At 41.6% G+C, this 25,443-nt stretch overlaps 3 protein-coding genes across 3 annotated transcripts in view; all 3 read right to left on the reverse strand.

Annotated features, from left to right (window-relative positions):
* The window catches only part of LOC136399338 (zinc finger protein 420-like), a 127,639-nt gene extending 102,370 nt beyond the window's left edge, over nt 1-25,269 (reverse strand). The window contains exon 1 of the mRNA XM_066374416.1: nt 25,176-25,269. Within this exon, the coding sequence (XP_066230513.1) occupies nt 25,176-25,190 (15 nt within the window). The 5' untranslated portion in view covers nt 25,191-25,269. The remainder of the gene's footprint in view (nt 1-25,175) is intronic.
* Nucleotides 1-25,273, reverse strand: part of LOC136399328 (zinc finger protein 420-like) — a 219,755-nt gene extending 194,482 nt beyond the window's left edge. Inside the window, exon 1 of the mRNA XM_066374379.1 lies at nt 25,176-25,273. Within this exon, the coding sequence (XP_066230476.1) occupies nt 25,176-25,190 (15 nt within the window). The 5' untranslated portion in view covers nt 25,191-25,273. The remainder of the gene's footprint in view (nt 1-25,175) is intronic.
* Nucleotides 8,156-25,299, reverse strand: LOC136399361 (zinc finger protein 420-like). Its single transcript, XM_066374452.1, has 3 exons — nt 25,176-25,299; nt 15,291-15,417; nt 8,156-11,551 (listed from the first exon to the last, which is right to left on the reverse strand). The coding sequence occupies exons 1-3, from the start codon at nt 25,188-25,190 to the stop codon at nt 10,461-10,463; spliced, it is 1,233 nt and encodes a 410-aa protein (XP_066230549.1). The 5' UTR covers nt 25,191-25,299; the 3' UTR covers nt 8,156-10,460.
* Between the last annotated feature and the right edge of the window lie 144 nt (nt 25,300-25,443).

A 25,443-nucleotide genomic window follows, 5' to 3' on the forward strand; every position in this document is an offset into this window, starting at 1 on the left:
GGTAAAAGGCACCTAATTGCAATTTTTGCTTCTGTACTTCCCACTTGCAAAAACTATAAAAACGAGGTAGAACAAAGGGCTAGTGCGCTCTCCCTCAGATTTCTGTTGGAGTTGCCGCCGCTTGGCCAAGCTAGACAATAAAGCTCTGGTGTGGAATAGACAGATTTTGTTCGTGTCTTCAATGTTTCAAGTCCCTCCGGATTAGGCTTAACACTGTTGGGCAAATAAGTTTGTGAAATCTGTATTTTTGAGGTTTGTTCACTTTTATTGTTATAAATGGCCACTGTCCAAGTGAATGGTACTGCCAGGTGAAACTGCCAATCACCTTCCTGCTTGGGAAGGGCCGTTGTTATGCCAATGTGTGTTGGAGAAGAGTTTTTCGCACCAAAATGTTCTAAAAGAAAAAAGAGGAAGAAGGAGGCTGTTTTTTCAGAGAAGAAAGCCAAGATGGCAGCGTGCTGAAGGAGAAGCCATGGTTTTGTAGTTTCTGCATAGAGAAGCAGATGTGGAATCAGGTGAATAAGACTAGTGGGGGCCTTTGATTCTAGGAAAACCCAGATATGTCAGTAGCTTTGTGAGTGCTGAATGAATAGGTTTTGGAGCCCCGTGTGTTTGTGTTTACTGTCCAGCCAGGTACGAGGCTAAAATAAAGGTATTGCCCACCAGTTCTTGGCTCCACAGTTTCTCTACCATCTGACAGAATCTAATGTGAACCTGCATGTACCTGGCCATACATTTGCATAGTTCACGGCAGGATTCTCATCAGGTTGGTATGGAGCTGCCATCACCCTTGAGGGGTGGGGTAGAGAACTGGTTGTTATGGATCCCCATGACTGTTTTGATGGCCGTAGGCTGGCTGATTTCTACAGCCCTGCAAGAGGAAACTAAGAGCTGTGTGGAAGAGGCAGCTGGAGGCCTGCAAACTGAGCAGCAGAAGGAGTTGGAATGGCTACAAAAGGAAGAGATGCAGATCCTGTAACTAGAGAGGGAGGCTGACCAGGTTTGTGAGTTGCACTTGGAGATGGAGCAGTCTCTCGAGAAGGAATTACAGATTTGCGAGTTCAGTGTGCCCTGGAAGTTGCCAAGAGCCAGGAGCCACAGGAGCCTAAGATTGAAATGTGTTGGCAGAGTGGATATGAGTCGGCAGGAGTAGACATTTCCAGCTTCTCTTGAGGATGAGGAGAATCAGACTGGAGTTGTCATCTGCAGACTTCAGAAAGTAACAGCCCAGCAGGAAGGAGTTCCTACTCTACCCCTAGTAATTTGATGTGGTTTTGGGACAGGGGTGGATGGCAGTGTGCTCTCTGGAGCAAAGGTGGAAATGCTGGCCACCACTGCCACATGCTCCTCTTTGGGACAGCTTCTTAAGAGCTGAAAAGACAACAGGGATGAGGGGGAGGCCTGAGGCCCCATGTCCATGGACTGATTCCTGGACTGCAACCAGAGGAGGCACTGGCTCCCTTGTTGGATGGACATCCAGCTTTTGGACAATGTGGAAAACCCTGATGAAAGGGGGCAAGTCTGGTGGAGGCCCTCTGCACCGGGAAGCTTTTCATCCAGTTGGAGAGAAGCTCTGAGGACATTTTGTGCTTTGGGCTAAGTGCTCAGAGAGACATGGTGAAGGGTACCTTTGTAATTGTTTTTGTAATTTATCTTTGTAAGTTTTTCAAATAAAGAATTAAATGTGAAATGTAGACTTGAAAAAGGTAAATCCACTGGACATTTAAGAAAAGCAAAACAGCCTGACCAGGCGGTGGTGCAGTGGATAGAGCATCGGACTGGGATGCGGAGGACCCAGGTTCGAGACCCTGAGGTTGCCAGCTTGAGCGCGGGCTCATCTGGTTTGAGCAAAGCTCACCAGCTTGGTCATTGGCTTGAGCAAGGAATTACTCGATCTGCTGAAGGCCTGCAGTCAAGGTACATATGAGAAAGCAATCAATGAACAACTAAGGTGTCACAATGAAAAACTGATGATTGATGCTTCTCATCTCTCTCCGTTCCTGTCTGTCTGTCCCTGTCTATCCCTCTCTCTGACTCTCTCTCTGTCTCAAAAAAAAAAAAAAAAAGAAAAAAAAAAAAGCAAAACAAAAAACAGAAACTAAAATTAAAAAAATTTTTTTTTTTAAATATTCCTTGAAACAGCATCACATGTTTACAGTCATTTCTTGTCCCAAGATTCCTCCCTCTTGTCATCCCAGGAGACACGAAGAGACCCATGACTGACAAGGCTCATCCCTCTGAGTGAACAAGGCTGTTATTGGAAGCAAATAATCATAATATTCACAAGTCTTCAAACTGGAGATTGGTAATTCTCATTCAAATCTTTCTAACTATAACAATTCAGCGACTGTTAAATAGAGTATAAAGCCACAGCCCGTGTATCACACCTTAATTGTGCACACCCCATGGGCTCACCATCAGCAAGTCCAAGTTCCCCTTCTCCTCACTTCTAAGTATTACTGTCTATAGAACTGTTTTTGTCTCTTTCCAACTTCTAGACACAGTTGACCTTCCCTGTCTTTCCTCATGCCCTCTGCTGCTCTCTCTCATTTTCTCTGTTCCTGTCCCTACATCTGCTTCAGGAAACTCTTGAAACCTATTTCACTTTAACTTGCTTTGTCCCTGATCTGAGTGCTCTCATCTCCACACCTGTCCATGTCTTTCTCCTCTCCCCACACCTGTGACTCCTGTGCCTCTATTTCTGTGTCACTATTTCTGGTCCCATCACCCACCCCCACTGCAGGCTGAGTCAGAGCTGTTTTCCCCTCGACTCCCTCATCCCTAAACCCTTTCTGTCCTTACTTTCTCCCCAAACTATCCTCCTCTTGAAATGAAACAGAACTTAACTTTCTCTAAAACAAAAAGACTTTAAGCAGAACTTACTTTTTCTAAAAGACTCCCTGCCCCTGGTCCTGAGACTAGTATTACAGGCTGTGTATGGCCTTGGGCTAGTTTTGCAAGGCAGTAGATGTTCCTAAAATGTTTCTTCCCTAATTAATCCCACAGATAAATACTGTACATGAGTTTGTTTCTGTGCTTTGTTTTACTGCTAGGTTTCACTTCTTCATATCTCAATTACTATGTGATTTTATCTTTAAAAGCTAACTTCAAACTATTCAGGGCCACATGATCTGATGTACTTAGATCTGAGGTCACTGGCTTTCACTAAAACTTTCCATAAATTCGTACTTTGTTGTGGAGAACATCTATATGCTCTGGATGGTTTCCCTACAACACTGAACCACTCCCTCCTTATGAAGTGCCCTGTATTGCACCCCCACTTCTGCTCACCAGCCCCCCTCCCTGCGCGCCCTTCTCTCTGGGCCCCTTTCTCTCCTCGGGGTTTCTCCCCTTTCTTCCCCTTGCGCTCCTTTCACCGGTTACTGTCACTCTCCCTGTCGCAGTCCCATCCCCCCGCACCCCCACATTGTCTCCTTATGGCCCCTCACTGACCTCTCCTCCCCCTCCCCTGACTCTCTCTTTCCTGACCCCTCCCAGCCCCGTTCTGTGTGTCCCAGGGGCCCCTTCGCTGTCGCTGCTCCCACACAGCCCTCCCCGCGGGGCTGGGGGCTCTTCTGGGGACCTGGCGTTCTCCCCCGAATCCCTGCCCCACGGAGAGTGTGCTCTTCCTGGACCCGGGACTCTTGTTAAACGGGCTGGGGGTCACAGGAGGGGTCTGCAGTTCCCCAGGGTAGAAATGCACATTGTCCATCTCCAGCGCTGTGTCCTTCTCCCAGGACTTTAAATAGCGCGGGGTGGGAAGGCGGGGTGGGAAGGCGGTGTGCCCCTTTGGGCCCGGACAGGAAACATTGCGGCAGGCGGGGTCCCATTCCCCACGGCGGGGGGGGGGGGGCACGGAGGAGCATACCTCAGAATTTCCCGTGAAACAGACGCAGAGCCCCCACCCAGCAGCGAAGTGGGCAGGCTTGGGGCCTCTCACCAGGACTCCACACTCAACGCTGGGGGTTGGGGAGCAGGTCTCTGGTTGTCCACAGCGACACTCAGGCTCCAAGTGTGCAGGAATGGGGACCGGGAGGGTCAGGTTTAAACCGGGAAGACCCTTAGGAGATCCTGTATGACTTTGCTAGAAACGCTTCCAGTTGATAGGAAGCTGCGAGTGTGCAATGCCTCTAAATCCGGGCTGGTCAAATCGCAGGCTGAGCGCTTCAAGCAGTGGGTGGGGCCTTAACACTGACAAGTCAGGAGTGGAGACAGCAGGAAAAGAGGAGGGGCCAAAACGGTAGTGTACTGGAATTTCCTTTTTCCTTGTTCTGCACTGATTGCAGTTATTTTCTTGGTCATTGAATTTAACTAAGGTAATCTTTAGTAAGGCTTAAATATCATTACTCATATAACTTAAGATAAATTTCCCCAGAGCTCAGTTGGTTAAGAGTGTCATCCTGATACAACAAAGTTGCAGTAACCCCGACAGGGCACATACAGGAAGCAAGCTATGAATATATAAATGAGGGGAACACAAATCCATCCTTTTCTATCACCGTCACCATCTTGCCTTAGTATCAATAAATACATTGAGGAACATTTTGATGATGACCCAAATATTCACTGTTGGATAACAACGTTAACACACACATTTGTTGTAAGACTTTTCTTAGACACCCCTGATCTAGTAGCTAGAGCATCCTCAATATGCCAAGGTTGTGGGTGTGAACACTGATCAGGCATTGTACAAGAATCAACCAACGAATGTGTAAGTAAATTGATTATCAAGTAGATTTCTGTCTCTCATAATATTTGTTTATATTCAAGTCTCATTTAAAATGAAGACTTTCTTTGGATACTTTTTTTTAGTAATGTATTTAAATCTAGATTAAATACATCACCTCATTCATTATATTTTATTATTTTCCCTGGTGGGTATTCCGGATATTGTGTGAAAATATATTCTGCTGAAAGTCCTTCCAAACTGATTATATTTGTAGTGTTTCTCTAACTAGTATAACTGTGATGTTTGGTTATTAATGAAGAAGTGGACTCATCTGTGGTGGCGCAGTGGATAAAGCATTAACCTGGTAACACTATGGTAGCTAGTTTGAAACCCTGAGCTTCCTGGTCAAGGCATATATTGGAATGGTTATTATCTGCTTCTCATTCCATTCTATCTTTCTCTTGTTTTCTCACTGTCCTCTCTCTAAAATGAGTAAAATCTAGAAAAAAATAGATCAATATTTTTGTTTGTTGTAAAGGTTGGGTTTCATACTTGAAGAGATTCTTTCCAGATGTTGAAACAAAGGACGATTTTTGACAGATTTATAACATGATTATATTCATATTACACATAATAGTTTTCATCTCTATAGTTGATTCTGATATGACTAAAAGTTAAATTTAATGCTTTTTTCAAATCATTTCTTGTTTTGGTTCCTAAATATATTTTTAAAAACCATATACAGTTGGTTATAGATTTGGAGATCTGTGTAATACAGATTAGAGAGATCATACAGGACTGTGTAGTATTTTAGTCAGCCATGTTGGCATAAAAGACATTTCAGCGTGTACACTGGATGAAAGGCAGAAACCACAAGATGAACCAAAAACTTGAGGCTAGAATGTTTCAAGAGGAAAGTGTATTTGAAAAGTGCCTGGGTGCAAGCAGGCAGAGACCAACAAAGGGTGTCAGACCTGAGATGTGGGAGGCAGCATTAAATATAGGGGTTGCAGCAGGCACTTGCTGGTATGAGGCTGCCTGGACTTGCTGGTATGAGGTTGTCTGGACTGGTAGATACTCAAATTAGCATATCAGGATTTGTGGGCTGGTCACTGATTTTACAATGACCAGGAGGGAAATTCTGTTGCAGAAACACAAGTTCTTTTGATGTAGTACAGGTTAATGAGAGCAGTCTTCTTTCATGTCCTGGGAAAATTCTGAAGATAGCCAAGAGCTAAGGAATGTCCCAGGAACAGGTGAGACTTGGCAATTCTGAGCCTGAGGCCAGGCTTTTACAAACAACTATAATGAATTACACTTGCATAATGGTCAGGTCCCTCCCCAATATAAGCTTTCCGTGACATTTCCGCAAAGATAAGCATTTTGAGTCATTTCAAAGTAAAGGCCAGAAAGGCAGTAAGAGAATAGCAGACAAATTAACTTCAACCTCACAGTGGAAGAAGAGAATATTCTGTGTTGAGCCCTAGTGGGAAGAGGGGGGATGGGAATTTGACCTTAAATTGAGGTCTGGAGCTAAAGGAGCCAACTTATCACTCATATTCACAACAAAGAAATACGAGGCAGCAAGAACATTTTATCAAACTCAAAACATTTGGGGAAAGGCCAATTTTCAATGAAAGCTAAGAATTCATTTTGGGAAGTTTTGTTGCTTATAAAATGTATGAGGGAGTGAAAGAAACGTATTTACAAGAGAGAGAAGACTACAGTGATACCTCAGTTTTCGTCAATATTCCATCTGAAAACAATCAACTAAATCCGAAACTGACAAAACCCAAGGAAATTATTTCCACATAAATCAATGTAAATGCAATTACACAGTAATCACATACATATAATTGTATTAGTACTCACATACATGTACACAGTAATCACATACATGTAATTGTAGTATTAGTACTCACAATCAATAAAAAAAGCACAAAAACACTGGAAAGCAATGGAATTGCTTGACTATACGTGTGGGATGATGCTCACACAATGAGAAAAATGCCACACTGGGCAGGAAAAAGCTTAGCTGGACCTTTGTTTTCAAAAAATTAACAGTAAGGTCACTTGGGCACGTCGACAATATCTGAGACATCTTTCGCAGAAGAAATCGACAGGAACCTAAACCGACCATAAATGAAGTCTAAAAAAACCCAAAGTATTACTGCATCTAATTAATTGGTTCAAAAGTTTGACATGTCTTTCTCTTTTCTCATTATAAACCAGATGCAAATATTTACATTATGAAAGATTTCAAGATTGACTATGGTGCCTGACCAGGCAGTGGCACAGTGGATAGAGCGTTGGACTGGGATGCAGAGGACCCAGGTTCGAGATTCTGAGGTCACCACCTTGAGCGCGGGCTCATCTGGTTTGAGCAAAAAGCTCACCAGCTTGGACCCATGTTCGCTGGCTTGAGCAAGGGGCTACTCGGTCTGCTGAAAGGCCTGCAGTCAAGGCACATATGAGAAAGCAGTAAATGAACAACTAAGGTGTCGTAACATGCAACAAAAAACTAATGATTGATGCTTCTTATTTCTCTGTTCCTGTCTGTCTGTCCCTGTTTATTCCTCTCTCTCTGTAAAAAAAAAAAAAAAAAAAAAAGACTATGGCGAATTAGCTCATTTTGTTAAGAGTGTCATCCTGAAAAAACAAGGTGACAAGTTTAATCCTCAGACAGGTCACACACAAGTAGCAAACAAAGAAATGCATGACTGAATGTAAGACTGTGCCACATTGACAATGATAGAGCTTCTCTACAATATGAAGTCTTTGATGTTCATTAAAAACTGAGAAATGGCCAATCACTTTGCCACATTGTCTACATCTAAAGGGTTTGCTGGGCACGGGCAGTTCACTGAGCAGTAGAACGTTGGCCTGGTCTGTAGATGTCCCGGGTTCAACTCCCCATCAGGACACACAGAAGTGCCCATCTGCTTCTCCTCCCTTTCTCCTCTTCTATTTCTCTCTACCCTTTCCACAGCCCAGGGTCCATTGGAGCAAAGTTGGCCTGGGCACTGAGGATGGCTCCATGGCCTCAACCTCTGGTGCTAGAATAGCTTCAGTTGCAACAGAGCAATGCCAAGGATGAGCAGAGGATCACCCCCTAATAGGCTTGCCGGGTGGATCCCAGTGGGAACATGTGGGAGTCTGTCTTTCTCTCTCCCTGCTTCTCACCTCAGAAAAATACCAATAAATAAATAAATAAAAATAAAGAGCTTCTCACCAGTATGAACCTTTTGATGCTGAGTAAGATTTAAGGATCTTCAAAAGGCTTTACCATTCTCTACATTTGTATGATTGCTCTCCCATATGAATCCTCTGATGTACAATTAACTGTGACTTCCACATAAAGGATTTGCCACATTCTAAACATTTGAGACCGGTAAGTCCACTAGTTGTGGGCACCACAGCTGCCGCAAGGCCCGTGCAGGTTTACAGTAGATTTGGATAGATCATAATAAACAAAACGGAGCCAAAAACTGGTGAGCCATTTTCTTTATTTCTAGCCCCACACTCAGCCGGCAAGTAAAAACACACAGGAAACGAAAGCCATTCATTCAGTGCTCACAAAGCTACTGACACATCCGAGTTTTCCTAGAATCAAAGGCTATGACCAGTTCAGCACAGCTTTAAAAGCCCCTCACTTCTGTTCCATTACCAGGCCTCCATCTGACTGCTTTCTATCCAACCACCACGTGGCCTCTGTCCTACAACATCATGGTCTCCTCTAAAATGGCCTCCTAGCTATTCTCATTAAAACTTTTCGGTGGAACAATTCCTGCTCCAGCACACATTAACATAAGCCCATTCCCAAGCGTGAATGTAATTAGCCACATCATCTGAGTGACGGTCATCCACAAGAACAGTGCCATTTTAACAACAAAAGTGAACAAAATCAGAAAATACAAATTTTACAAACTTATTTGCCCAAAAAGATCTCTACTCAGTATAAATTTTCTGATGGTTAGTAAGAGCTGATGAATTTCAAAAGGCATTGCCACAGTTTGCATTTGTATGGTTTCTCTCCCATGTGACTTCTTTGATGTGTAGTACAGTGTAATTTCCAGATTAAGGTTTTGCCACATTCTAACTATTTACGAAACCTCCTTCAGTATAAATTTTCCAATATTTAGCAAGAACGGAGGAATGGCTAAAATCTTTGCAACATTCTAAACACTTATGAAACCTCTCTTCTGTATATATCTTCCGACACTTAACAAGAGCTGAAAAAGGCCAAAAGCATTGCCACACTCTAAACATTTGTAGTTTCTATCCTGTGTGAGTTTTTCAATGCTTAGCAAAAGCTGAGGATTGGTTAAAGCCTAACAACATTGTGTGCAATTATATGGTTTCTTTCTCATGTTAATTCTTTGATGTACAGTAAGGTGTGAGATCAGAAGTAAGTTTTGCCACAATCTAAATATTTGTGAGCCTGACCAGGCAGTGGCATAGTGGATAGTGTCGGATTGGGATGTGGAAGGAACCAGGTTCGAGATCCCGAGGTTGCCAGCTTGAGCGCAGGCTCATCTGGTTTGAGCAAAGCTCACCAGCTTGGACCCAAGGTCGCTGGCTCGAGCAAGGGTTTACTCAGTCTGCTGAAGGCCCAGTCAAGGTACATGAGAAAGCAATCAAGCAGGGGTCCCCAAACTTTTTACACAGAGGGCCAGTTCACTGTCCCTCAGATTGTTGGAGGGCCGCCACATACAGTGCTCCTCTCACTGACCACCAATGAAAGAGGTGGCCCTTCCGGAAGTGCGGTGGGGGGGGCCGGATAAATGGCCTCAGGGGGCCGCATGCGGCCCGCGGGCTGTAGTTTGGGGACGCCTGATAAGGTGTCGCAAGAAAAAACTGATGATTGATGCTTCTTATCTCTCTCTGTTCCTGTCTATCCCTATCTATCCCTCTCTCTATTAAAAACAAATAAAGCCTGACCAAGCGGTGGTGCAGTGGATAGAGCATCAGACTGGGATGCGGAGGACCCCGGTTCAAGACCCCGAGGTCACCAGCTTGAGCGCAGGCTCATCTGGTTTGAGCAAAAGCTCACCAGCTTGGACCCAAGGTCGCTGGCTTGAGAAGGGGTTATTCAGTTGGCTGAAGGCCCACGGTCAATTCACATATAAGAAAGCAATCAATGAACTAAGGTGTTGCAACGAAAAACTGACTGATGCTTCTCATCTATCTCCGTTCCTGTGTGTCCCTATCTATCCCTCTCTCTGACTCTCACTCTGTCTCTGTAAAAAATAAAATAAAAATAAATAAAATTATAAATAAAATAAAAAATAAAAAAATATTTGAGACTGCTCTCTAGGATGAATTTTCTGATGCATAATAAGAGTTGAAGAATGGCTAAAGGTTTTGTCACATTTTTTACATTTGTATGGTTTCTCTCCTGTGTGAAGTCTTTGATGTACAGTAAGAGTTGAGAAATCCTTAAAGGCTTTTCCACATTCTATACATTTATATGATTTATCTCCTGTGTGAGTTCTTCGATGTACGGTAAGAGATGAAGAACCACTGAAGACTTTGCCACATTGCTTGCAATTCTATGGCCTCTCTCCTTTGTGAATTGTTTGATGTTGTGAAAGATTTGATTTACGAATAAAGGTTTTGCCATATTCTTAATATTGATGAGACCTCTCTCCAGTATGAATTTTCTGAAGGTAAGAGTTGAGGAACGACTAAAGGCTTTGCCACATTCTCTACATTTGTATGGCTTCTCTCATGTGTGAGTTTCTTGATGTAGAGTAAGATCAGAGAAATAATTGTAGGCTTTGCCGCATTCTCAACATTTGTATGGTTTCTCTCCTGTGTGATTTTTTCGATGCATACTAAGAGCTGAGGAATCGATAAAGGCTTTGCCACATTCTCTACATTTGTATGGTTTCTCTCCTGTGTGTATTCTTTGATGTACAATAAGAGCTGAGGAATGGCTAAAGGCTTTGCTACATTGTCTACATTTGTATGGTTTCTCTCCTGTGTGAGTTCTTTCATGCACAGTAAGACCTGAAGACTGACTAAAGGCTTTGCTACATTGTCTGCATTTGTATGGTTTCTCTCCTGTGTGAGTTCTTTGATGCACATAAAGAGATGAGGATTGGCTAAAGGCTTTGCCACATTGTCTACACTTGTATGGTTTCTCTCCTGTGTGAGTTCTTTGATGTATAGTTAGAGTAGAGGAATCATTAAATGCTTTTCCACACTGTCTGCAATTGTATGGCTTCTCTCCAGTGTGAATTCTTTGATGTACAGTAAGGTGTAATTTCCGGATAAAGGTTTTGCCACATTCTAAACATTTGTGAGACCTCTCGCCAGTATGAATTTTCTGATGGTCAGTAAGAGTTGAGGATCGTATAAAGGCTTTGCCACATTCTTTACATTTATATGGTTTTTCTTCTGTGTGACTTCTTTGATGCATAGTTAGAGTTGAGCATTGGCTGAAGGCTTTGTTACATTCTCTACATTTGTATGGTTTCTCTCCTGTGTGAATTCTTTGATGTCTAGTAAGAACTGAGGAACGGCTAAAGGCTTTGCCACATTTTCTACATTTGTAAACTTTCTCTCCTGTGTGAATTCTTTGATGCACAGTAAGAGCTGAGGAATCCTTAAGGGCTTTGCCACATTGTCCACAAGTGTATGGTTTCTCTCCTGTGTGAATTCTTTGATGTACAAAAAGTTGTAATTTTTGGATAAAAGTTTTGCCACATTTTAAACATTTATGAGATCCCTCTCCAGTATGAACTTTCTGATGGTCAGTAAGAGTTGAAGAGTGGATAAAGGCCTTGCCACATTCTCTACATTTGTATGGTGTCTCTCCTGAGTGAGTTCTTTGATGTATAGTAAGAGTTGAGGACTGACTCTCTTCTAATGGCATAGCTGAAAGAGACAAAATAAATGTTTATTTTGTTATGAAACAAAGGCGAATGGACATACCACATGACATCAGAGAGGGATGTATAGTTGCTTTCATTACCGACAATAGCTGCTGAAATATCCTGGCACACAATGGCAAGAGTATAAGAAAAATTCCCAATTCTCAGTCACTTCTCTGGAGAGACAAGAGATGACAGTACTCTGCTCAATGTACCAGCTGCAGTCCCAGGTTTCTTTTCTGAGAGCCAGCTCACCAGGATTGAACTCTGGCTCATCAGTTTGTGCGCAAGGTCACCAACTTGAAAATGGAATAATCTACATGATCCCATAGTTGCTAACTTGAGCCCAAGGTCACTGGCTCTGACACAAAGTTGCTGGCTTGAACAAGGGGTCATTGGCTAAGCTGGAGTCCTCTGGTCAAGGCACATATAATAAGCAATCAGTTAACCACTAAAAACTGCCTGAAGTAGGAGTTGATGCTTCTAAACTCTCTCCTTTCTTGTCTCACCCCCCCAAAAAAAGTTAAAAGGAGCAAAAAAGATAAAAAATGTGAATGATAAATGTGAAGAATAAATATATTAATAAAGAATGAAATCATAGCATTTGCAAAAGCATAAACACATATGGCAGAATTGTACTAAGTGAAATAACTCAGGCAAATACAGACATGCACTATATGATGTCATTTATATATGGAATATAAAGAACAATATAATGCTGGTCAGCAGGCTTGGTAGATAGAGAGTCAGCCTGGTGTGCAGAAGGTTTTGAATCAAACCCTACTCAGGACACACATGAGCAGTGACCATCTGCTTCCCTTCCCTCAGTCTTCTCCTTCTCTCTCCCTTCTCCTCCTGCAGCAACAGGCTAGCCTGGTTTGACTATCAGCACTGGGTGATGATGATGGCTCAGTAGGTCCGAGTGCTGCCCTCAGCCATTGACGTTTGCTCTGTGATTTGTGCATCTAGCCCTGACTAGGGTTGTTGGGTTTATGCATTTTGAGGCACATACAGGAGTCTGTCACTCTATATCCCTTTCTCTCCTTACAAAAAAAGTTTATTTATAAAGAAACCACAAACAGACTCACAGGTACAGAGAACCGAGTAATGACTGACTGCCAGAGGGGAGGGGAATTGAGAGTCTGGGTCAAAAAGATGAAGCAATAGAGAAGACGACATTGAGAGTTACAGAATGATCATGGGATGTAAAGTGCAGCATAGAGAATACAGTAAATAATATTATAATAACTATGCTGGGTCCTGGAAATATCACAGGGAACACTTTCAAACTCTGTAAAGTACATGACGGTCTAACCATTATGCAAAATAGCTAAAACAATTAAAAATGCTACTGAATAAAAACAAATGCAAAACAAGAATAAATTTATCTCCAGAATTCTGAATATTATATAAAAGGTTCACTTATAAAAGCTGATTCTATATAATTAAAGTTGTAAGTGTACCCTAAAACAGCAAATAGTTTGCATTATGACAGATAATATACAGCAAAAAAATTTCTTAAACAATGCAACCAAATCATTCAAAAATAACTATGAAGCATAGTTGTAATACAGTAACATTTAAATGACATGGGAAATATTTTTTCAGGTTCAATATATTTCAAGCACTCTTACACAAAATGTAGAGGCTGTAATGCACCTCAGAGCAAAAAAGAAATTTAAAAAGTTCATTTCTAAATAAAGAATTCATTAGAAATTTGTAAAATGCTAAAAAAAATAATCTTTAAACATTCTAAATTAAGTACACCATGCTAAAGGTGAATGCTGAGTAAACAGATGAAAAACTTTATCATTGCTTTTGCCTGAAGTAAACTTGAATTAAGGAACAAATAAATCTCCTTCTAAATTTAAAAGGCTTGTAAGTCTGTAACTCATTTCTTACCAAAATTAACATTCTAGCACGTTGTATCAGCACTTCTGGATCTCAAAGCACAACTATGACAAAAATCTAATCAGAAAGTGAAAATACAGAGGACACAGTCCAGGCACCTCCGGACTGGACAGGAGAGAATTACAGAATGACAGTGATGACGAAAGCAGGTAACAACGGACACTTTCCTACCTGCTGGGCAACACTCTGAAGTCGTCTATGGCAGTAACTTATTGAAGAACTGAATGAAGTATGTACATAGAGACATGAAATCACTCTAATGTGGAGAATTATGAAATACAGGCTGGAAATTTTTAATAACAGTTCATACTAAACAAAAAGACCTTTTGAAGTGAAACAGAATTAGATCTCTGCACATTGTGGAGGTGCCCTGTGCTGTGATGAAACCACTGAGTCTACACTCTGTAGGGTCTCAAGGGAAATCTCCACGGGATTAGAAATGACAAACCTGAAAACATGACATCTGTCCCAGGATTCCTAGAATTTCTGCACCCAGTTTCAGGATTTCAACCACTTCCTTCATAAACTGCTACATGAGAAAAAAACAGCTTATCATACAATTCCTCAGCTATGAGCACAGGTTTTCCCAGGTCCCCAAACAATGGAATAGGAGCCAGACCACAGCAGCCCTCACAGTCCAAGGGGAGGACCCCGCCCCCACAGCTAATGTGATGACGGAGGTCACTGGAGCAAAAGCAGAATCCTGAGAAAGAGCAGGAACATGGGACGTGTTGGAGACCAGCTGTCCCTCTATGACAACAGGGATACACCTGGGCCTCTCACAGCCCTTTCCACTGCAGCAGCTTCCCAACCACACTGTAAGGTCTGGCGTCCTCTGTGACCTTTAGATCTCTCACCTGTGTCATCTGCCTCCTCATCCCACCTACCTGAGTGGAAGGATACTGTCATTTTTCTCCACAGTCTACTATTATATTTGCTCAAAAAAGAGAACTAGGACAGCCTGACACATGGTGGCACACACTAAAAAGGTTGCTGACCTGGAACACTGAGGTCCCAAGTTTGAAAATGGCTTGAGTGCAGGCTCACCAGCTACAGCACAAGATCAGCAGCTTGAGCATGACATGATTCCATGGTGACTGGTGTGAGCAAAGGTCACTAGTGCCTGACCTGTGGTGGTGCTGTGGATAAAGTGTCAACCTGGAACACTGAGGTTGCCGGTTAGAAACCCTGCGCTTGTCTGGTTAAGGCACATATGGGAGTTGATGCTTCCTCCTCCTCCTCCTTTCTCACTCTCTCCCTCTCCTCTTTAAATGAATTTTAAAAATAATTAAAAGTTCACTGGCATGACTTGAGCCCTGAGTTCAGGACACAAATGAGAAGAAACCACTGAGAAGCTATAGTGACAGAAATACAAGTTGATGTTTCTCACTTCTCTCCCATACTCTGTCTCTCCCTGTCTCAAGGGTAAAAACAAAAAAGAAAAATAAAAAGGACCAGGATTGATTTACAAACAGCAAAACACACTTATTAAAAAAGGAAACATTAAGTTTTGACAGAGAGTCTTCAATTTCCAATCCAGTTTATCCCCAGTTGAGAAGACATGGCAGAATATTACAGAAAATGATTTCCAAAATACTGTTTTCTGTTACATCTTAATTATTCTAGACAATATAAAAGTTTTCAGACACTGACTTCTGATTAATGTACAGCATGAAGCCTTTCTTCCTATATCAGCAAACCCCCATATTAGTTTCCTGAGGGCAGGTCTGAATCCAGCCATTCAAGGCAGAAGCTTAAAAGAGATGTTCTCCTAAGGAAGAAAACAAAACACTGTGGATGTAGAATAAGCTCTGAAAGAAAGTCATCCTCACCCAGGGAGACCAAGTTTATGTAGTTCTCCAACATCACATCCATGTACAGTGTCCGCTGAGCTGGGTCCAGGCATTCCCACTCCTCCTGAGAGAAATCCACAGCCACATCCCTAAAGGTCAAAGTCCCCTGAAATAAAGGACACATTGCCATAGGTCATGGACAGGGTTCATAATGTCACCCAACTGGAAAACACAGGAGAGGTGGCTTTGACCTAGAAAAGAATCCTGAATTATCCAGTAATATCATTTTTCACCTACTAACATTTTTTAAATGTCTTTTTTGGCTTGACCTGGTGGTGGCACAGTAGATAGAGCACAAACAGGATGCAGACAATCTAGGTTTAAAATCCCGAGGTCACTGGATTGAGCACTGGTTCATCCAGCTTGAGTGTGGCATCACTGACTTGAGCATGGGATCATAGACATGACCTGCTCACTGGCTTGAGTAAGGGATCTCTTGGTCTGCTGTAGCCCCCCACACACAAGGCATGTATGAGAAAGCCATCAATGAAAAACTAAGGAGCCTTAACAAAAGATTGATGTTTCTCATCTCTCTCCCTTCCTATTGTTATGAAGTACTGCACCCCAGATTCTGAAAGGCATTGTATATCATTTCATCAAGTTCATGTAGAACACCCAGTCCAGACGAATTTTGAAGAGTTTTATTAAAGGGGAAAATTTATTAAATATGCCAAATGCATATTGTTTACACGGGGCAGCAGTCCCAAATTGTGTGTCTCTATAATATTCTAGGGGTTGGTTATATACCCTTAATTATACATGGGCGGGGAAAAAGCCTGACATCACGGCATAAGCTTATAACCTTTGTTTTCACCTATACAGGTTTGGAGAAAGGATGAAGGGGGGATGGGACACATTCATTAGCAAGTTTATAATATTTGTCTACAGGACTCATAAAAATGTTTCTATACAATAAAACTTACAAGGTAACACAATGGTAAAAATGGCACTTTACATATTAAAAGATATTCCTATATTTTCTAGTGTTCATTTGCTATTCCTTTGTCTAGAGATACATACACCAACCACATGCTTTCAGGAGGGGAGGCGTAGTTTCCATGGGGACAAATGCCTGTAAATGGCCCATCATTATAAAAAAAGGTTTATTTAAATCTTTCTCTTCCTGCACCTGCCTAGTTATTCACCTATTTCCTTACAGCTGCCAGGAGAGATAAGAGAATCCAAATCTCCTTCCCATCTTCATTTACAATACAATGCTATCAGCCATCCTTGTTTGAAGCTAATCACACAAGTACAAAAATCACTTACAAAATCTCTCTGCACACCTAGCCCAAATTAATAAAATGTTCTTTAAGCTTCCTAAAATATTAATATTAATTCTGTAGCTTTTTGGTACCTTACAACAATCCCCATTGGTTTTATTTCCTAAGTTAAGTCCTTGACTTAATTTACTGAAGAGCATGAAGCTGTTGTGTAGAAAATACTAACTTATACCATGTAATAGATATTTAACAGACAGTATTAATAGCAATACAGTTCACTAAAGAAACAAATATTACTGATTGATTTCCCATAAACTGCACAAACCTTTTGCAACTTACATAAAATTAACTGGCTTCTATAACAATTTACTTTTAGTCGAACTCTTAATTTTAAAAGCTTTAACCTTTAGTGACAATTAAGTTGGCTTTCGTTTTACCCTAGTTTCCCTTTTTCTAAAGTCTGATTAAAAAGGAGTCCTTAGTGAGTTTCTTCATACATTAGCCGTACGTAGACCAACCAGCTTCCGGTTTGTGGTTGGAGTGAGGCAAGCCTTTTATTTTGGCAGCAGTGGGAGTAGTCAGGATCACAGTGTGTGGACCCATCCACGTGGGAGCCAGTCCTTGGGTGAGGCACTGGATCTCCTAGTAATGTTGGAATCGCCTTCGGACAGTTTTTTGAACAGTTCGCTGAGTAACCTGTAAATCCTACAAGTACGTAAAGAAGGGGTGGTTACGTTTCCTTTACTATTTGATTCATGCATTTTACTTGTCCTGGACCTTTGGGGCCTGTGAGAACAATGTAACTTCAAATTAGTTTCTAATTAATATTGGGTTCCTTTCCTACTAGCTTTGAGACTGTGGATACAAATGTAGGCCCAATACAGAATGGTCAAGCTAAACCTGGAATGAATCCTATATAGTAATTTCCTAAAAATTGTTACTGTAGCCTAGTTTAAAAGAAAAAGCTTTTATTTATTTGTCAATTATTTATTAAAGTCTATTTCTAAATGTTTACCTGGGAAAATTCTTTTTCTGTTGGTAAAATCTTTTTCTAATTGGTTTTGAATAAACCTTTGGCAATAAGGGTCCGAAAACCCCACTGGTTTTGGGTGGCATTTTTCTATTTGAATTCCTATTTATTTGAATTCCCAATTTTGAGGCAGACTAGAAAAATATAAAATAAACAATAAAATTCAAACAACTAATGTTAACAAATACTATAACAAGTGTCCTAATACAATAAAGTGACTAAAGTCTATTAGACTATTAAATGAAATAAAGTTCTAACTAACATAACAGGATCCAAAATAAAATCTTACAGTCACAAATGTTCTTAACACGTAATGTAATTTTACTAAGTCTATGTTGACACTATTGCTGCTTTATATTACTGACAAATGAAACCCAATTTCTATTTCAGTCTGAGAAATGTCCTGAAGAGCATGAGTCATACATAGTCAGGAAAAATCTACAAGGCACTGGAACGGTGGTCATATTTTTACACTTTGCAGCTAGAGTCTATGTCCTAATGATTAATGTTTCTAGCAGGAATTAGGAGCAGGTCCCACCCTACAATAGGCATGGGGCATTGAGACAAGAGGAATAAAGGAAACACTATACATTAAACAAAGTGACAGAAATTAGACTGTTAATACCCACAGTAGAGATCTTCGAGAGATAAATTAAACAAATATTCAGGCAAGGCACAGTAAATGGTCCTCGTGTTTACAAGAAATGAGATCAGTTTACCTGCTACTTGGAAGAAATTCCCTAGGCTCATAAATGGTGTCATGAGATGGGGAGGTCAATGGCCTTGGGCACCTTTAATCCTGCAGTGGCAGGATCCAGCAGTCTAGGCAAGGTCAGGTCACAGGAAGCTGGAAAGGGTTGGAAAAGACTGAACCCTCCCTCCACAGAGCAAGGGGGCAGCTTTATCTTCTCATGTCCCCTTTTCCCACAGCAAAGGCATGTCCCCTGGTTGGGGGTTGAGAAGCCTGGCAGGCCTCAGCTCAATGAACTTTCCACTCTTGAAGCAGGGCCCTGATGGAATCCTATGAAGCCCTTTTGGGGAATTGAAGCCTTTAAGAGCATATGCCAAAAACTGGTATCTTTCCTGATCTCTTTTGGGCTCCACTTGCCTTTTCCTGTTTCCTCTCTTGGTCATTATAGACCAGGGGTCTGTAACCTATGGCTCGTGAGCCAGATGTGGCTCTTTTGATGGCTGCATCTGGCTTGCAGACAAATCTTTAATAAAAATAATAATGTTAAAAATATAAAACAGGCCTGACCTGTGGTGGCGCAGTGGATAAAGCATCGACCTGGAATGCTGAGGTCACTGGTTCAAAACCCTGGGCTTGCCTGGTCAAGGCACATATGGGAGTTGATGCTTTCTGCTCCTCCCCCCCTTTCTCTCTCTGTCTCTCTTCTCTAAAATGAATAAATAAAAATAATTAAAGAAAAAAAAAGATCAGAGCAGAAATAAATGACAAATATATATATATATATATAAAACAGCCTTACCAGGTGGTGGCACAGTGGGTAGAGCATCGGATTGGGATGCAGAGGACCCAGGTTCAAAACCTTGAGGTTGCCAGCTTGAGCGTGGGCTCATCTGTTTTGAGCAAAGCTCACTAGCTTGGACCCAAGGTCACTGGCTTGAGCAAGGGGTTGCTTGGTCTGCTTAAGGCCCATGGTTAGGGCACATAAGAAAGAGCAAAAAACTAATGATTGATGCTTCTCATCTCTCTCTGTTCCTGTCTGTCTGTCCGTATCTATCCCTCTCTCTGACTCTCTGTCTCTGTAAATAAATAAATAAATAAATAAATAAAACAAAACATTCTCATGTATTACAATCCATTCATTTCCTACCGCTCATGTTCATGGTTGTGGGAGGCTGCAGCCAATCACAGCTGTCCTCTGGGACAACACCAAATTTTTATTGAATAATGCATAATGTACACGGGTCGTTGTATGGCTCTCACAGAATTACATTTTAAAATATGTGGTATTCATGGCTCTCTCAGACAAAAAGTTTCCCAACCCCTATTATAGACCTTAAAAGCCATGCTCAGAAGATCTCATTGAAGGGGTTAAGGTTCTTTTCCTGTCTATATAAACTCTTGGAAAAAGACAAAGGACAACATTATTAGCTGGATTAAACAAAAGAGAATAAAATCTTGCAGGAGAAACAGGTTGGTTTGGTGTCTCCTTTAGAATTCCTGAGTCTGTTCTGTTCCCTGCTGAATAACTGAGTACATTAGCATTCAAAAGAAATTTTAACAAAAGCATGATAAAATAGATTTGTAGGAGTTCCAGGATATGACTCCTTTTCTTATATTACCTAGCATTAAACAATGTTGTTTCAAAATGATAATAAATTAAACATTATATAAAAGACATTAACTATTCTTAATATTTAAACTAAGATTTGAATATCACAGGGCTATAAAACAGCAAATGAAAATTAACAAAGGCTTTTGAAATAACATATTTCTAACATGGAAAATACCTTTTTTTACACAACACTGGGGGAACAATAAGTCACCCCTCCTAATCCAGTGGTCAGAAAACCTATTAGTTAATAGAGCCAATTATTAACAGTATAATAACTGAAACTTCTTTTAAGAGCCCATTTTAAATTTGAACTATATATGTAGGCACCGTCCCTATTGAGACAGTGCCCACAATTGGCACTCCGTTGGAAAGCTATACCTAAGAGGGCAAAAAGGCCTTTTGTGGGCCGTGAGCTGTTTGCAAATGGTAGTTTGCTGACCAGAGTTCTTAGGAAAAGAGGGAAAAGGAAGAGGCATCCGATGTGTCTGTCCCTCTTTGCACAACCCGAGGGCTGACTGAACCCGATCCTGGCCAAGTGCAGAATGGCAGCAGTTGCGAGGCTCCGGGCTCAGTTCCCAAAGTGGCGCCCATCCTTCCCAGGCTCCCGTTCCCTTCTCCTTTGCCGTCAGATTAGGGACACGGTTGCCATGGGAGAGGTGGCACGGACAGGCGGGCGTTTGGACCTAGCATTTCCAAAAACCAAGCCGACTTTCATTCCCTCCCCGGGCATCTGTTTAGCTTTATCTTTTACAATAAAAGCAGCAAATTAAAATACAATTTTTATAAATTTACCTTCCTAACAGTGGGCTGCTTTAGCCTATATGAGGTTTCCAATTTTTTCCGCAATTCCCTGAAAATTGTTTTTACAATTTTTACTATTATGGCTAATGCAGTGGGTCTCCCTTATGAACCCCATGCCTTCTACGTAACTGAGAGGCTTGGAGAGACTGCAACTTCCCCTTGGCCCTGCGGGAGAGTGTTGGAATTTTTCTCTAATTTTTTACACTAGTGGAGGGCAACAAGCCACTATCCCCAACCCACGGGGGGCTTATTTCTAATAATTCTATTCCCTATAATCCTATTACTCATGATTCTATTACTCCTTCTGGAGCTGCAATTTAATTTAAGAAATTGCCAATTAATTACTAAGGTCTACATCCATGGTTAATTTCTAAATTCTTTTCTTTCCTTTAAGATTTTTCTAAAGCAAAGTTCTAATTTTAATATTATTCCTATCCTGTATTTTCTAAATGGGCAAAACTTCTTTTGGTCAGTAGGCGGATATTTGAAACTAGTTTCTAGTCTATATTTTTTGTCACCTTACCCTTAATTTATCGCTCTCTCCCTGTCGCTCTGCACACAACAAGGTGAACCCTAGGCTAACCGTGTGTCTGGAGGGGGCGGGGCTTGCCTCTTGGCGTGTGGCCTCCTGCTTCGGTGCGCTGTGGTGGTGAGGGCAGGAGCACGGCTAGGGGAGGGGTAGGCATGTCTACGTTCTTCTCTCCATGGCCTTGACCCCACTCCATCGTTCCATACACCCCGCATCCCAGCTCGGTTTTTCTCTCTTCTCTCACCTAAATCGCTTACTTGCCAGCCCTTTCCCATAGAGGCTGGAGAAACACTTTCCCGGCCGTATTCCCTATTGCAATACGCATATTGACTTCTTTCTGAGTTCTAGTTCTTTCTCTCGAATCCCTTTTCTGTCTTAGATAAAAGTCTGGCCAGACTATGAAGACGTAGTGCCCTTTCTGTATTGAACAAGCTTTTAGCCATTGTGGGGGATCTGATGTTAAATTTAGCCATTGATCAATGTATGGAAATTGATCAGGGTAACCTGGATCCTCAGTTACGATATTCCAGACTTCCTTTACTAGCTGGAGATTAAAGGTTCCCTTTGCTGGCCATTGTATTCCGAAAATATGCCATTTTGATTCACAGAGATAGTGTAGCCTTTTCTTGAACCATTTAATTCCGTATTCACAGCCATCTCCATAAGCTTCTTGAAAGTGCTTTAAAAGACAACCTAACGGGGTCTTCTGTGAACTGGCCCCTCCTCCCATATTCAATAGCCAAGGCCATGAATTACAAAATTAAAACTACTTCAGAAAAATCCAGAAACTAGTGCATTGATAAAACAAGAAAGATAAGACAGATAATTAACTAGCACCCATAACAAAAGGGTGTTTGACTATAGGGATATTAATTATTACACAAGACAAGGTGAAGAAGCCAACAGAACAGAATAATTTCCTGCAGAGGAGACCTAACAGAGCGCCCCGAAGCTAGAATTTGAGAACAAAGAGAACAACAATTCGCCAATTAAGACTGCTTTTTAGTCAGAGGCTTCTAATCTTGACACAAAAGATTCAAGCCAGGCCTTAAAGCAGACACATTTAGACATTAAACAAAGGACTTATAGGTGTGTGGGCGCGCACTTTCACAGATGAGGAAAGGGCTCCCCCTTGTGGCCTCTCAGGTGTATGCAGGTTGCATCCCTGCAAGGACTTTAGTCTTAAACTCAGGAATTTTAGACAAAAGAAAGGAAAAGAATGAGATCTCGACAAACACAGAGAAGTTTCTGGGAGCACGGGCAGAACTGGTGGACCTGGTCCACTCAGTTCCTCCCAGACCAGAAACAATTGACCCCACTAAATGGCACTTTACTGAGAGCCTCAACTAGATATCTCTGGAAGTCCTAGGCAGGAAGAAGTCTCTATTAGTACCTCTCTTAGAGAAACAGATATCCCCAAGAGCCTCAAGCAGGACCCAATCCCAATACTCGTCCTTCCAGAGTATAACCAGAAGTCCCTCTCCTAGCAAAACCTGGGCAGGACCCAGAAACTCTCCACTGACGTCTCGGTCTTGGAGAGCATACTGCAAACATGCCGACCACTTCTGATCTATTTGGCAGCACCCCAAAACACAAAGACTATAGACTAGTTACAAACAGCAAAGTAGTTTTGAAGGCCCTACCTACTCCACCAGAGTTCCATATCTCCGGAGTTACAACTCAGCAAAGCCCCCAAATCCACTCTCCCTACTTCTAGTCCCACACAGGAAAGCAAAAGCAAGAATTCAGAGGATGATAACATTATACAGAGTGAAATAAATAAATTAGAAAAAAATAAGAACTATATGAACCAATGCATAGATGGGACATAAAAATGAGACTTAGAGACATGGACAAGAATGTGATGGTAATAGGGCGTGAGGTGGAGGGGTGGGGAAGGGGCGAGGAAGGAGAGGGAGGGAGTGGGGGGAGGGTAGGGGCACAAAGAAAACCAGCTAGAAGGTGACGGAGGACGATTTGACTTTGAGTGAAGGGTATGCAGCAGAATCAAAGGTCAAAATAATCTGGAGATGTTTTCTCGGAACATATGTACCCTGATTTATCAATGTCACTGCATTAAAATTAATAAAAATAAGATAAAAAAATAAAAAATAAATAAATAAATAAAACTACCAAAAAAAAAAAAAAAAAGAAGGTATTAAAGAGACCTGACCATCACAGTGCAGAAAAAAAAAAAAAAGAATTCAGAGGAAAGCCAGAAAATTCAGTAAAGCAAAAAGAGTTGCTTTACCTACCTCCTCCATTTCTCTGCCGAATTGTCCAAATTGTTGAATTTGGGAACAGGGGTGTCTTTTTGGTACCATACAATACTATTAGTCCGTCTCTATCTGCCTGTCTGTCTCTCACAAAAAAAAGTTTTTTTCTGTTTTTTTTTTTCTTTTACACACAGTAATATTCTTTAACATACATTCCAACATTTAATAAAGAGGATAACACCCCTCTACAAATACACTACACAGAGTTTATTTTTCAGAAAAATAAATTTTAAAATTTATTTAATTTTATTAAGTGAGAGGCAGGGAGGCAGAGAACCTGACTCCCACGTGCACCTCAACCAGGATCGCCTGGCTAGCTCCCTACCAAGCAATGTTGTGCCCATCCAGGGCCACTGTTTCATTGCTCGGCAACCAAGCCATTTTAGCAGCTGAGGCAAGGCCGTGGAGACATCCTCAGCACCCGGAGTCAACTTGCTTGAATCATTTGAGCAACAGTGACAAAAAGGGAAGAGAAAGAGAAAGAGAAAGAGAAAAAGAAAAAAGACAGTAAATGAAAACAAGAAGGGGGAATGGTAGAGAAGCAGATGGTCGCTTCTCTTGTGTGCCCTGACCAAGAATTAAACCCAGGATTTCCACACGCTGGGCAGATGCTCTACAGTGGAGCCAACTGACCAGAAATATAAATTTTAAAATTAAGGCATCATCCAGTTTGGGTAGCTCAGTTAGTTAGAGCATTATCCTGATATGCCAGGCTGCAGATCCGACCCCCGGTCAGGGCACATACAAGAATCAAACAATAAATGCAGAAACAAGTAAAACAGCAAATTCATGTTTTTCTCTCTCTCTAAATCAATCAGTGAACCAATTAATAAAATTAAGGTATTAACACAGGCATGTGGATTTGTATCATTCACTCTCAGCCGTGTATATTTCTCAGCTGAAAAAGTCAGGGTCAGTTGGAAGTGTAAGTAGTTCTTCAATATGATATGTACAATAATACACTGCAGTTTGCTAAAACTGCTGATTCTCACTCTGGAGTTCTGGGAAGGGACCTGTGTTTCCACACATTTAAAGAACTCACTTTTTACTAGTGACGCTAATGTCTCGAGTCCCCATGTCATACTTCTCAAAAGCACAGGGAAAAAATACCCAGGAAGAAATTCATACATGACCTTGAGCTGAAAAATTTTTATGAAATTTATTGTTCTCACAGAACAGTATGCACAGCAACCACAATTTTATCTGAAAATTTATTATCTATAAATGTAATCTACAATTTTTGCAAATGTTCATCAAATGTTTCCCCCCAGGTTCTGATCTTGAACACTCCCTTTAAATAGCGAGTCTTTCACAGCAATCTCGTGACCATATCTCTTCTAGCTGCTCTTCTCTGTCGGAACTTCATCAAGTATTCTGAGCCACAGAAAGTGCAGTTCCTTACCCCTGACCTGAGGACCTGACCCTGCAGCCACATGAACGTACAGACTATGTTCCCTGCTTCACTGATACCCTGAGCCTCTGACCTGTTCCCATAAGGAAGTTCAACACAGGTGCCCTCCCATGTTGATGTGTCACAAAGGGGATGTTTCCAGTAGTAGAAGGGTATTTAATTCATGGTGGGAATTGTTCATGCCTCAATAGACAGGCACATCAGAAATAGAGAATTAAGGTTTCAGGTCCTAAATCCAGTGAATTTAGAGGAAAAAGCAAACACCGCCTTTGCCCAGGACATATGGCTTACCTGAGATGCAGCCATTCTGTCCTAGTCTGGCTCCTGCTTGTTTTCTCAGGTGACAATACGTTGAGGAGTCAAGTCTGCATTTTGAGAATGTGCCACCACAGGTGTCCACATGGCCCCTCTATCCACTTCCACCTCAGTCACAGACAGAAGGACCTGGAAACGCTGAAAAGGCCACAGTCTCCTGTCCTTCCTCACTGGAATCAGCCAAAAGTGCTCCTGCAGGGAGACCACACTGTATTATTTTCCTGTCTTCACCTGTCTGTCCTCC

The sequence above is a fragment of the Saccopteryx leptura genome, chromosome 3 (assembly GCF_036850995.1).
Source record: "Saccopteryx leptura isolate mSacLep1 chromosome 3, mSacLep1_pri_phased_curated, whole genome shotgun sequence".
Classification (NCBI taxonomy): domain Eukaryota; kingdom Metazoa; phylum Chordata; class Mammalia; order Chiroptera; family Emballonuridae; genus Saccopteryx; species Saccopteryx leptura.